General features: G+C 40.0%; 1 protein-coding gene across 20 annotated transcripts in view; it reads right to left on the bottom strand.

Annotated features, from left to right (window-relative positions):
• Nucleotides 1-13,323, bottom strand: part of cacna1ab (calcium channel, voltage-dependent, P/Q type, alpha 1A subunit, b) — a 135,010-nt gene that overhangs the window by 90,118 nt on the left and 31,569 nt on the right. For all 20 annotated transcript variants that reach the window (XR_004339299.1, XM_032562979.1, XM_032562978.1 and 17 more), the window contains 2 exons: nt 11,013-11,118; nt 9,984-10,123 (listed from right to left, as the gene is read on the bottom strand). Coding sequence is in view for 19 of the 20 variants with exons in the window: in XM_032562979.1 (XP_032418870.1) it covers nt 9,984-10,123; nt 11,013-11,118 (246 nt within the window). In the remaining variant the exon portion in view is untranslated. The remainder of the gene's footprint in view (nt 1-9,983; nt 10,124-11,012; nt 11,119-13,323) is intronic.

The following is a 13,323-nucleotide window of genomic DNA, read 5'->3' as shown; positions in this document are numbered from 1 at the left end:
CCAAATCTTAATCCTCTTATCAGGCTTTGTGATAGTTATTTAACATACAGAAAGGTTAACTATGTCGTTTTAAGAACTCGATACTGCTTTCATTTGCTGTTGTCTGATCCTGTTTGTGTTTTAATATGATCTTTGCGTATTCCAATGATAATAAAACTAAGATTCAATAGGAAGACTGGTCTGACAAAGAACTACTGCTGTTACAATGTGTTGCTGCAGTGTAAATAAAAAAAGTCTCATATGACTGTATAAACTTTTCACTGCTTATTACATTTATAGAAATAAAGGTAACTAATTGGATATTATATATTCAAAATGCATTTTTGACACAATCTGGAACATGGAATCACCTAATAAATAAAAGCTATCAACTTTAATTTGATTTAAATAAGATGCACTACATGTACGCTGCAAAAACACAAAATCTTAAGTATTTTTTGTGTACTTTCTAGTGCAAATATATTAATACACTTGAAAAAAACTAAGTCACAATGAACTTTTCAGCAAAGTATGGGAGTTTGTTTTAAGTCAATAATTCTTGAATATTGACAAACATTGACTTACGACAAGCTCTTAAAACTTGTTGGAAAGTTATTTTTAAGTTAGTTTTGTCCCATTTTTCCAAGTGTACAAAGGTATTTGTACTAAAACCAAAAGGACAAAAATACTCGGTAAGGTTTTGTGTTTTTGCAGTGCACTCTGTTAGAGTAAATCTACACTCACCGTCCTTTTCTACACAACATGCTGCAGTGCTTAAAATCTTTGAAATGTGTTGAGACCAGTGGATTCACAACTATGATTAAATAAACTGAATTTCTAACCCGCATAGTGAAATGCGCATGAAACGGCTGGTTAAAACTGGATTCTGTGCCACGTTAATGTCGTCAACAAAGACATTTTCCAAATGTGCCGCTTGTTCTAGGCCTTCCCCAGGAAGTCCGAACCATTTCCCAGTGGAAAGGCTCATTCATCAGAAACGAGGGGAACTCGGACCGGCCCAGGGACTTGTACACTTTCTGCCGTCAAGTCCCAACCCTCGACGCTGCATTTTGCTTCTCGTTTTATTTCACTCCGCAGTTTTTTTCCCCGGGTTGTCGAAGCTTGGCAGAAGAAAGACAGAAGCACTCACTCACTTCAACATATTCTCCACCCTTTCCCTCAGTCTATTTTCTTGTAATATTGCTGATCTCAGCTGAGTGCGAACACTCAGCTGATAGACTCTTTCACTACCCCCACCACAACTAAACAAAAAGTTTAACCCGCCACCATTTCTTTTTTTTTTGTTGTTTTTTTTTTTCTCCTCTCTCCTCATCCTTTATGTACCTTGATGCTGTGGAGAACTAGAAGAAATTTAAAGAAGGTCTTAAGGAAGGAAAAGTTCCTCTCCTTGTGAATTCCCAGATTCCTGTATGCTGGTAGACAAGCTAATTGGCCTGATACTGGATAATATTGGTGCACATTACATTAAAATTTCTGCTTCGACAGTCATTCCTCTGTCAACTAATTGTACAGAAATGTGTGTTTTCACTCACATGTTGCTAAAACTACAACACTTTCCGTGTCTTTAATCCTTTTTCATTTTTATCTCCCTGATTTTCTTCCTCTCAGTCAGACCAACCCAACAGCCCACCCGTCCCTCGTTTTTCTGCCAGAGGAATTCACAAGGACACGAAGTCTGGACTTTTCTGTCTGCCACAAGCCTTTTCTACCAAAGACGCGTGGGTTGGTGTCGCCGTGTATGTCATTTCAAATGGTTAAACGTGCGTGCAGCATGCGTTTCCTACTGTCTGCAGAAGTTCAAGATTGAATTTTCCAAACATTATTTGACCCCATGACATAATAATGTTGTGTTATAACTTATTATTCGACATCCTCCCATAGTCCCAAAACATGGACTCTAAATAGTCCATGTTTTGGTCTCTATATTGTCTTTAGGTATTAATGTGTGTATGAGAGTGTGTGGTTTTGTGTCTCTATGTAATCGTACCGTGACCCTAAAAGGTTAATTGGGTAGACAATGGATAGATGGATATAATTCTTTAGGAATTGCTGCTTTAGAGCTGTAATATGACATCATATATATAATAACAATTGTATATTATTGTATTGCCTATGAATCAGTCTTGTCAACAGCTAGACATAAATAAGGGCAGTGCTCGTGAAGTCGCTTCACTCAAGTACTGCACGTTATTTCTTTAAAGTCAGATGTTAGCAAGTAACTTGGGTAGAAGTCACAAAAAGACTGATCTATTGTACTCAATGCGGTTGAACTTATCTGTATTAAGATACACGAAAGCTTTTGATCAATGCGATTCATCGATACTAAAATTTTCCCTCATTTCGTTCCAACTGATCAAAGTTCTTTCAACGAGACTTCAGAGAAACTTCAGTGTCGATTAGATTTGTTTCTGTGTTGCTGCCGCGCTCTGTCAGTCGCCTCGCTCCAAGAGTAAACTAACCGCCCTTCGCTCACAAGAAAGACTAATTCAGGTATTTAGAAATAGTTAGTGAGGCAAAATAAAGTCGTCGCTTTGAAACTATTTTGATGGCACTTATAAATCTTATTGATGCCATCTACTTTTTAAAGCAGCCGACTGCAGTTTGCTACCTGAGCAGACAGCCCAACTAATGGACCAGCTGATGCCATCTTATCGTAGTTTATTTCTGCATAATCAATGTTTAATAAAAAGGTATAATTGTAAGTGGCAATTGAAAACTACTGGTAAATCTAGTGGAGGTTTCATCCGTATTTTTGCTTAAGTCTCTGCATTAAAGACAACAGTTAGTACATGTTACAGCTGACATTAAAATGCTGCAATAATCAATGTTACATTATTTTAGTAGTAGTAGGAATAATTGACTCTTTTAATTTGAATGAAATGAATTGATAGGTGTCATTTTCTTTAAGAAAAACTGTAAAACAGGTACATTTTCTTTATCATAATTTGATAATCTTATGCCTTATGATCATATACTCAAAGGAAGTCAGAAGTCTGCCAAAACATTTTGGTTTTTTTTTACCTATTAAGGCAAGCAGCAAACGCTTTTTACCATAACCAACCAGCTGGCCTAACATTATTTGTCTGTAGGTGTGTGTTTCTGTCTGTGACTATTTCTGTTGACAAGGGTGTGTGGGTGAGCACAAAGCACCAAACGCTGAAGCAGGCCTTTAACAAAAAAAAAAAAGAAGTGTTTTGTTTCTTTTTTGTTTGTTTTATTTTAAGTGGCATGCATTTTGTGGTTCCTTGAAAATGGCAGGGTATTCGCTCAGCAGCATTATCATCCTCAACCATTTTAAAGAAGGAGGTTCCATTTTAAACGCACCAAACTAAGTATACAACTAGCCTTACTGAGGCAGCAGCATAAAATAAGAAAAAGATGCAAAGACACAAATGTAAAGACAATAGTTAAAGCACGTCTGTGAACCACCTAATCCACAAATCAACTAATAACACAACAACAACACAAAAACTAAATATTTGAGTATGTTTACCGGAAACCTGTCCATAACTCAAGCACTTGCACTGGTTACCACGGTGAAATAAGTCAGACTTATCAAATAATTTAGCTTCACCTTAAGCTCAACTCTTGGACTTATTTTAAAATTTCTATGACATTAGTAAACCAATAAAGAAATCAATAATAGGGCAGTTTACCAAAAGCTACAGAACAAAATAGAAGCTAATACAAGTATGATCATGTTTAATTGCTGTTGATGAAACACACTACATAAAGTCTTTCAACGCCAGCACATGCTTGTCCAGCCTTACAAACTATACATTTAGATGCAGCAAATACCCCACAGGGCATCGAGCTGCAGGGTGCAGGAGAATGTGCAGCGGCGTCACGAGGCTTTAAATGACTGCAGAGCAATAATGATAATGGAAGTGATGGCAAAAGGACAACTTTCAATGAAGACATTCCTCTCTCTTCGTCTCTCTGCTTCGCCTGCTGAACTTACAGTATTTCTTCCAAATGACTCCATGGCCGTGTGAACATTTTAAAATGTCTGACTGCGTCTTCACAGCCAATATAAAAAGACACGACAAGCAGAAAAAAAAGCAGAACTCCTTGTTCTTTCACAATTAAGAGCTTTCCATCTTGTATTTGGCTATTTATTAAACTGGAATGGCTAGGGAGCAATACAGCTGGACAAAAAAAAAAAAAAAAAACGTCATTCTTCTACTGATGACGCAAAGCCAAGGTGTGATTTGTCCCTGCTGTGAGTCAGAGGTTCCTGTTTCTACCTGTTCTGGGGTCTGATGTCATTGAGTGTCCCGGCCAGATGAATCGCTGTAACCCACTCACAGCGTCAAATAAATTAGATGACCTCATTCTACTTTATTATTATGTTGTTATGCTTGGAATAGCTTTACCATTGACAAACCTGCATGGGGGAAAAAAATACCACTGACCTTAGAGGAGTTCTTAATTCTGCTATGATAACTTTTTATAAAATACAAAGAGAAATCAAATACTGTGATATGCAAAAAAAAAAAACAACTGTAAATGTCCAGCAGTTTCATGGATCTTATACAGCAGGAGAGACAAAGACCATAATTAAGGTCATGCTAAACAGAAGGGAAATTGACAAGATGCATAGACACATCATTTTATGTAACAAAGCAAGAAATACAGATTAAGTTGTGGGCAGAACAGACTAGCAGTGCAAGCTAGCCTAGCCAGGATGCTACGAGAAGTAGCAGGCAGCAATGTTAGCTAGCATAGCAGTGCTAGCTATTCTAAAACCATTCATAACAATCTTACATGTAATGATATTCCAATGTTTTCTGCTTAAAAGTCTTTATAAAATTACTGGTCATGAGAAAACATCTAATAGCTTGTTAGCACACCTCTGCCGAGTTACGCGCATTGCGGTACATAAAAGTAAGTTATCAGAGTACATATTTTTCTCAATAAGGAGGAATCCAAACTTTGAAAAGTCCCACATTTTTAATGTTTCTTTATCCGTCTCATATCAAAACCTGCTAAGCTAGCAAACTAAGCTAATGAAGAATTTGTAGCCGAAATAACCAGAGAAAACTGCGACTGCAGTGAATCTCGGCCATGTTAATGATTGAAAAATAACATAGAAGTCATTCGAGGATCTGAACACATTTTGACTCAGAATAAAAATAGTGGTCCCCTAAACCAACCGTAGTCATTTTATAGAGCTTTTTTTATGCTGTGTTCAATTCGCTTTTCAAGTCAAAGGTCAGATCTTGGAATTACACAACATTACATGGGTAACAAGTTGAGTGTGTTCTGTTTGCCATATGGGATACCAATGCAATGTGTTCAGTGTGATGCTAACCAAGAATAAAAAGGTGTCGGCTGTACATACAGTACATAACATTGACTTTGATGACTTTGTAGACACTAACGTATAGTGCAAGACTGTGTTTTAAAGCATGCAGGAATTGAAGAACTGCTATTACTGCTTAATATTAAAAGACTTGGGTTGGTATTAAACTACTGCTAGTCACATTTACAGTTCTGCAAATATATGTGAAAAGAACTGTGTGTGTTTACTGCGCATACCGTTTCCTTGAGTAAATAGTTTAAAATTCACCTAAAATACACTTCCTAGCTGAGAGATGACAGGTGCTTAAATCTGGACTACTTCTCGGTGAAAACCAGTAGGGGAGTAGTAGGGGCATCTTTTGTGTCCTTGTATTGATCGACGGGGCCAGACTCTACTGTAAATGATTAAATTTCATTGTGATGTCACTGCATGGCAAATAAAAATCAATGCGCTGACGTTCCTGAATGCTAAATACTTTAGTCTCTCTGCCTCTGTGTCTCCCTGTGTGCGCGTCTCCACCCCCCCCCACCCAAACTCTTGCTCTTATTCCATCCTCTCATTAATTCTTGTTCCCATCAAGTATCTCCCTCACCAGCGTCTTTGCCAAGAATGAAGTCAGCACACTTGCGCGCACGCAGATAAATGCACACGCTCTTCACAGCGCCGTCAGAAGCCTGCACAGTCACGACTCGAGCAGCACAAGCACACATTCTTCTAGAAACCATGAGAGAAGATTTTTTTTAAAAGACAGAAATAAAGTGAGAAAAAGAGAGACAGACACTATTAACACTAAACTTTGAAACTAAATTGAAAATCTTAAGTCTTTGTTAAATGCCTCAAATGTTGCCACGTTTGTTGCGTAACGTGGTGTGAACGTGCTTTGCTGAGCTCTGATGAATTATATGAGTAGGCTAACCTGTATCCTATAAATATTTTTAGGGTGTTCTCAAACCTGATGGCTTGGTAGACTCGGCTCGATTGGGGACCAAATTTGCGACGTTTGTTACATTTTCAGCTGGGGTGGTTCGCTTTCACACTGCGCTGTGTGAAACGAACCAAAACCCTGTGAAGAACCCGTTCCCCTCCTCTGAGAACTACCGAAGGAAACGACACAAAAACCTCTGAAGAAGACACCGAGCTCAGCTTCCCTCTTCACAAAAGTAAACAAAAATGGAGCGGTGTCAGTTTTTAGTGGTTGTAGGATTTCTCTTTTGTCTTTTGCGTCAATCTCTAAATGGGATAAAGGGACATAAAGACTGGTGCTGTTCTGTGAAGGACGCTCATATTTATGAATATTAGCGAACAAATGTAGGCGCCACAATAAACTATATATAATGTGGAAGAGGCTGCTCTGGTCAGATGAAATTAACTTACTGACCTATGTGAAAAACTTAACATGTGACCAACATTGCACATCGTCGTCATTATGAAGCACGGTGTTTGGAGCATTATGCCATGGGAAGGGTTTCTTTAAATCGTGGTTAAAGCTGCTTACAGCTAAATCCTGAAAGAAAGCTTGACACAGGCTAAGCGTAATACCAGAGGAATCGTCTAAAGTCCTTCTAGTTTCTTGTGCTGTTCTGCAGAAAAGGGGCGGTGTGCCCAAAACGTTACCAATTAATGAAGTCAATATCCATTTTTTGTTTGTTTTTCCTAAGCTTCCTTTTGTCACATAGTCTTTTTTTAATCATCCAGATTTAATTCGAAGAGGTTTTTTTTGCCCATTCTTGACAGGAATTGTCTGCACGTCGCTGCATGGTGGAGGGCTAACATCCCAGCAGCCGACTAAAGAGTATCGGCTGGGCAAATTGAACGTAGAAAAGCAACCGCACCAGCCAGCCATTTTCCTGTAGATGTATAAAATATTGAGAGGAATTCATCAAATGGAAAAACTCGGGGCTAAAGGGAGGAATCACGGGCGGAAGCACAGGAGCTCCTTTAGCGTGTATTTATACGCTCTTATGTGAATAATTCTACATGAGTAAAAGCGGTGTGTGTGTAATGTCACCATAAAACTCGCGGTCTAGACGCCGGACGGTCGTCCTGTATGTATGTTTAAATGACTCTAAAGAAAGAGATGGTGTGTGTGCGTGTGTGTCGGTATCCACCACGAGACCCCGGCAGTGTGTGTTTTATAGGCTGCGCTGAGTGATTGATCATAGAGGGCTGACGAAAGCAGGTTACTGCAGCGCTTACACACACACATTCATTCCCTCTCTGCATTTTTCATTTCTCTCTCTCTCCTTATTTGTTCCATCTCCATTTTGCTTTCCCTCCTCCCATCCCTCTTCCAAACCTCCCTCCCTCTCTCTCTCTCTTTTCCTCCATACATCACTCTCACTCTCTCCGTCCCCACAGCCATCACTCTCGTCCTTCCTGCAGTCTCAGGCTTTGAACTGCTCCATGTCCTCTTCACACTGTCTATAAGGGGAAAAAGAGAGCAAATACAGAAAATCTTGTATTTCCTCGCTCTCTTTCTGTCCTGTTATGCAGAGCCCAGGGGAACGGAGAGACGCTGTCACATGATTCCTTCCTCTACCTCCTCCTTGTTTTTCTTCCCTCTGTTATATAGCTGCAGTAGTACTCTACTGCTGCTCTGGCAAGGGTCTTCGTTCGGTCTCAGAGGGCTTCCTCTGCCTCTCTCTCCCCACATCGTGCAACATCCATCCATCCATCCATCCATCCATCCATCCATCCATCCATCCATCCATCCATCCATCCAGTCAGAAAAAGAGCTGCGTTTTAGTGAATTTGAAGCTGCGCTCGTAAAAAGGGGCTCGCACCAAACTGTCAATCAACTCTTGCGGCATCTTTCAGAAAACGCTCGTACCTCTTGAACCTTTACACCCTTTTTTCTTCATGTTACAAACACAAACTACGACAACAAAAGGAGGCAAGCGGACGGAACGTAGTAGGATTTTCAGATCACGAAAAACAGGAAAGCACGAAGCGCCTCTGTCAATACTTTGGAGAACCAACTTCTGTTCCAATTACAGATGGAAATCTGGCTCAACATCTACCGGCTGAAATTTGAGACTGAAATTTGGACTATTCTTCTTCTTGCCAATTGGAACGAGGTATGGACTTTGACTTAGCCGTTCTGAGACTCGATATAAAACCCGTCGTACCACTGGCTGTATATTTGCGACCATTGTCATCTTTTAGCCTTGCGATGGCTAAAAGATGCTAATGAGCCATTTGATTCAGGTGTGCTGGATAAGGGAGGCGTCTATAACAGGTGCAGGACTCGATTTTGGCATCTCTGATCTACGCTGCTGCTAAGATGCAAACAAGTGCACCTTTTACCACTTTAATGGCTTTGACTTCGGGATATTAGAGTAAAGAAGTCTGAAATAAATGACTCACTTTTCAGATTTGCAAAGAAACCCTCCCCCCCCCAAAACAAGACAAACTATTTTCATTCCTCTGTACAATCATGCAACATTTGTGCTGTCTATTCACAAAATCCCAGTAAAACACTTCAAAATTTGTGGTTGTAACTCAACAGAATGTGAAAAAAATGTAAAGAGCGAATACTTTTGCATGACATTGCAGCGACATTTCAACACACCTTTCGATACAGACCTTTACAGAAACAACAGTTTGAAGGAAAAGGAGCCTTCAAGCCTTCAGCAAGGACACAACAATTTACTAATCATCACGTAATCCAACCGTACTCTATGACCGCACACTCCAACGGCAAAACGGACAGTTGTCCTGGAATCAGAAGGTTGCAGGTACGACGCCCACTTCTTCTGATCACCTGTCAACGTGCTCCTGTGCAAGGCACTTAGGCCAACTACATATTCAGTCCATTTACAGATTACACTAAGAAGTTAAAACTTGAAGTGATCGCTGGGGCATTTTATGATCGTCTTGATGGTCAGGATTTAAAGTGACCATCCAAACAGGAAGGAAAGAAGGAAGAGAAAAGGGAAATGGAGGGATTCTTGCTTCCTATCTGTCTGTCATTGCCATAACAACAAACCTGCTCCCCCCTTTTCTTGGAAAAAGTGACATTTCACTTTGCCCTGGTTGCTGCTCCCTGCAGGGAGGCTCTGATCCAGCCTCTCCATGAATGTGTGTGTGTGTGTGTGTGTAGGGGTGGGCGTGTGTGTGTGTGGGTGTGTGTGTGTGTGTGTGTCCTCATTAAAAGGAAGACAGCGACTGAGGGGGAAGTGGCCCCATCACACACACACCTTGTCAAACAAGACCTCTGCTGTGGCTGCATTAGTCTGTTTGATACCAGAGGAAGGAGAAAGTCCTTTCCTACAAGAGGTTCACACACCAAGCCAAACTGTAACGTCAAGAATATTTCATATGTTACACGAAAATATTCTATAAGTCAATTCATTACACGTGTTTGTGTTTGCCTGCTTTACTCTTTATATACTTATAGGTGAAATAAGGTTCAACATTAATAGAAATAACAGTTTAATGCTCAAAACCTAAAAATAAAAAAACTAATTTGGGAGATATAAAACATAAAGAAGCATTTCATTTTCCAAAAGGAGAGAGAATTTATGTACCTTGTCAGCGATAAAGAAACAACAGCAAACATGAAATCTTTACAAAAAGGCTAAGCAAATTTTTTTTTTAAATTAATATTTAAATAATCATAGCACTGAACAATTCATGCAATCAAAGTAAAACTTTAGAGGTTTTGCTCCAGACTCACCCAGTGAGGACGACCACGAAGTCCATGACGTTCCAGCCGTTCCTCAGATAGGAGCCCTTATGTAACGCAAATCCCAAAGCCAGGATCTTGATTCCAGACTCGAAACAGAAGATGGCTATGAAGTAGGGCTCCGTCTCTTCCTGCAGGAGAGGATGATGGGAGGATGGAAAAGGAGGATAAAATAACGTACGCAGCATGAATGTAAAGGTGAGGAAGACGAGAGTTGTTTTATTTTGTTCAGACATATAGATTGGTTTTAATTGAGTCTGTCACAATAAGCAACTAATCAGTTACATGATGAATTAAAATGAGCTTGATCATTTCCATTCTGATTAATATTTTTTGTTTTTTTGTAATTCATTGCTGTGGTTGTGTGGGGGTTTCATTCCCCTTTCATGTATTGTTTCTGGTTGTGGCGTTTTATTTTGGATATTAAAACTGTCCTCCAGTTGCAGTGTGAAGTGTTCTGTACAAAATTAAAGTTTATTAGTCTTTGAGAAGAGGGAAAACTTGCATTTTTGTTTTCATATCATCATTTTAAACATATGATTTAAAAATTAACACAAAACAACAATATTATCGTTTATCGCAATAATTGATGGGATAATTTATTGTCCGGTAAATTTGATAGTAACAGGCCTGGTTTTGATTAGGACCATGTAGTGAAAAATGATAGCTTTTGAACGTTAAATAGCTGCATCTAAAAAAAAAACAAAAAAAAAAAACATTTTCCACATGTTCAAAATAAGCTACTACATGTCACCAAAACAAGCAAAAACTAACTTCAGATCTCAGCTTGTGTAAAATGTTTGCAGTCGTAATATTTACGTCTAATTTATATATCATCATCATTGTTTGCCAGTGCTTTCTGCTCTCGCAACCTTTTGAATATACCTGCGTCTATTCTCCGTTGCGTGACCGTGTGTTTGCAGAGCTTTGAGTATAACCCCATCACTGCGCTCAATAAGTGTGTGCACGAGGTGTGTGTGTGTGTGTGTATGTCATAAGCGTGTGTCGTTGTTGTTTTACCAGTCTTTCGGACAAAGGCGTCTTGTCTCCGTCAGGAAGGTGCTGTTCCAGAGCTAGGACAATGCAGTTTGCTATGATGGTGGTGAGGATCATCCATTCAAACGGAGTACAGCTGGAGTTAAGGGTCATTTCACGATGCAGAGACATACTTTCATACATATGCTCATTATTAGACACATTTTGACATCGGAGGGATTCCCAGAAAATCTAAAAGTTTCATAATGTCTGTGAACACACCGAATCTAACTGAGAACTGCAAAAACAGTCTTTGGTGAGGAAATAGTTTCAAAGTGGAGAAGTCAGCTGTTTTAAATATCAGCGAGTTGTTTAATAATGAAGTCAGCGAGAGAACCGAGATATCTGCAGTTCATTCTGGCTGTGGGAGAACAAGACTTTCATCAGGCAACAGGAAGGCTGACAGGAGCTCCCACTCATGGAATATTCTGGATTAGCAGGCTGGTGATAATCTCAGAGCTAAAGCGACGGTTTACGTTCTACATGCAATACACATAAAGCATGCTGCTGTAGCCGCTCTAACCAACTTAGGATGCTAATGACAGCTTCTCAACTCCATAACAATTTTATTAAAATAGAAAAATCTTTTTGTAAAGTGGCCACTGAGTTACACACACAGTGTGACATCACCTCTACTCCTAAAATAAATAATTACTGACCCTATGACATTGGGAAGTTCCTAAAAAGTCACCAGAAACAGCTCCACTTCAATATCAGCACCTGAAATAGACAATAGCCTTAATGCGGCAGAAGATAGCGTTTATGAAAAATAAGTTGTTGTTTTTTTTAATATTTGGTAAAGATGTCACTATGTCCTGACAGTATAATATTTGACAATCTGTAAAAGAAAAGAAAAATTGAGCTCCTCCGCCTCATACAGCCATCTGCAGAAATACACCGCTACGGGTCAGAAACGACCAATCAGAGCCAGGAGGAGGGTCTTAGCACTGTCAATCATGCTTGTGCACGCTCACATCCCTAATTAATATAAATAATTACATCACATGCATCAATGCCTGCTCTCTCTTGTGTATTCTCTAAGTTTAATAATCACCAAATAGTTGTAGTTCTCACTAGGATTGTATCTGCAGAGGACCTGGATGTTCAAGACATATTTTGCAGCCTTTTCTTCTTTCTACTGACATTGTATGAGTGTAAGTAATTTGTGTCCATCCACCCCTTCATCTCTTTCTGTACCTTCATGCATACCAACAAGGAATCTCCTGCTTAAGTGTTGATGTGTTAAAGGACCTACGATGTTATCTCCACTGAGTTCTGAGTCTGACTTATGGCCTCATGTAGAGGGACACGTGATCCCAAACCTGAATTTCTGATCCACTTACCGCAATTTCACCCAAAGACCAAGGGCTCAACTTCAATCTGCCATTTCTAATCAAAACGGTTTCATATTTTTGTCCAAACCACTCCGATACCCGAGGTATTAGGCAAATGAGATTGTCTTAAGAACAGGAGAGGTGCGACACAAAGTTGACCAAACTGAAAAGCTTTTATGCCTCGACTAATAAACCAACAAAACAGCAAAAAGGTTTTGATAACATTTCACACAATAAAAACATAAATTTTTCACTGGCATGACCAAAATGCAGGGTTTTTTTTGTACTGCTAGACGTCTTTGACACCGATATACATTTTGTTTCACCAGCTTTGAAGAAATAAAATCTTCTGAAAATGGTCCATTAGTTTGTGACCGAGACCAGAACCCTCAAACAAACGCACACGTCGACTCAGAGAGGTCGGACCGGCTTTTCACAGCGCTCCGTCGACTACCGTGTGTTCCAGCGTGTTGCATTGTATACGTGTGTTTGTGTGCTCCAAGTGGTGTGTGTGTCCAAGCCTGAATAATGGCTGCTGGAGGGCCTAAGATGACTGGATACATCTAGACAGATCAAGCATGTGCCTAATTGTCCAGTCATTATCCTGTTAGTCTGGACGCGTGTGTCTGTCTCCTTGCATGTTTGTCTGCCTATGCGCGGCAGGAGTACGTGTCTATCGTCGCATTTACCAGATGCAACGCTGACACAGACACTACGGCCAGAGGACGGCCTGAGCGGGAGTTTGTGGGTGTGTGTGGGTGTGTGTGTGAGCGTGTTCTAGCAGGCGAGCGAGGAATAAGATGCTGGTTGACATGAGAGGATGAGACAGGTTGGTCAGGGGAGTGCACACTAACAAGACAAGGCTGAACTGCATGGCACATGCTGGCTGACAAAAGAAAAGCACACACCTGTGTGTGTGAAACATGGCGCAGAAAGCTAAAATATGCCCACATGCGCAGAAA

The sequence above is a fragment of the Xiphophorus hellerii genome, chromosome 5, assembly GCF_003331165.1.
Source record: "Xiphophorus hellerii strain 12219 chromosome 5, Xiphophorus_hellerii-4.1, whole genome shotgun sequence".
NCBI classification, from domain to species: Eukaryota; Metazoa; Chordata; class Actinopteri; order Cyprinodontiformes; family Poeciliidae; genus Xiphophorus; species Xiphophorus hellerii.
The sequence above is the reverse complement of the archived record's forward strand: the minus strand, read 5'-3'. Positions and strand labels throughout refer to the sequence as shown.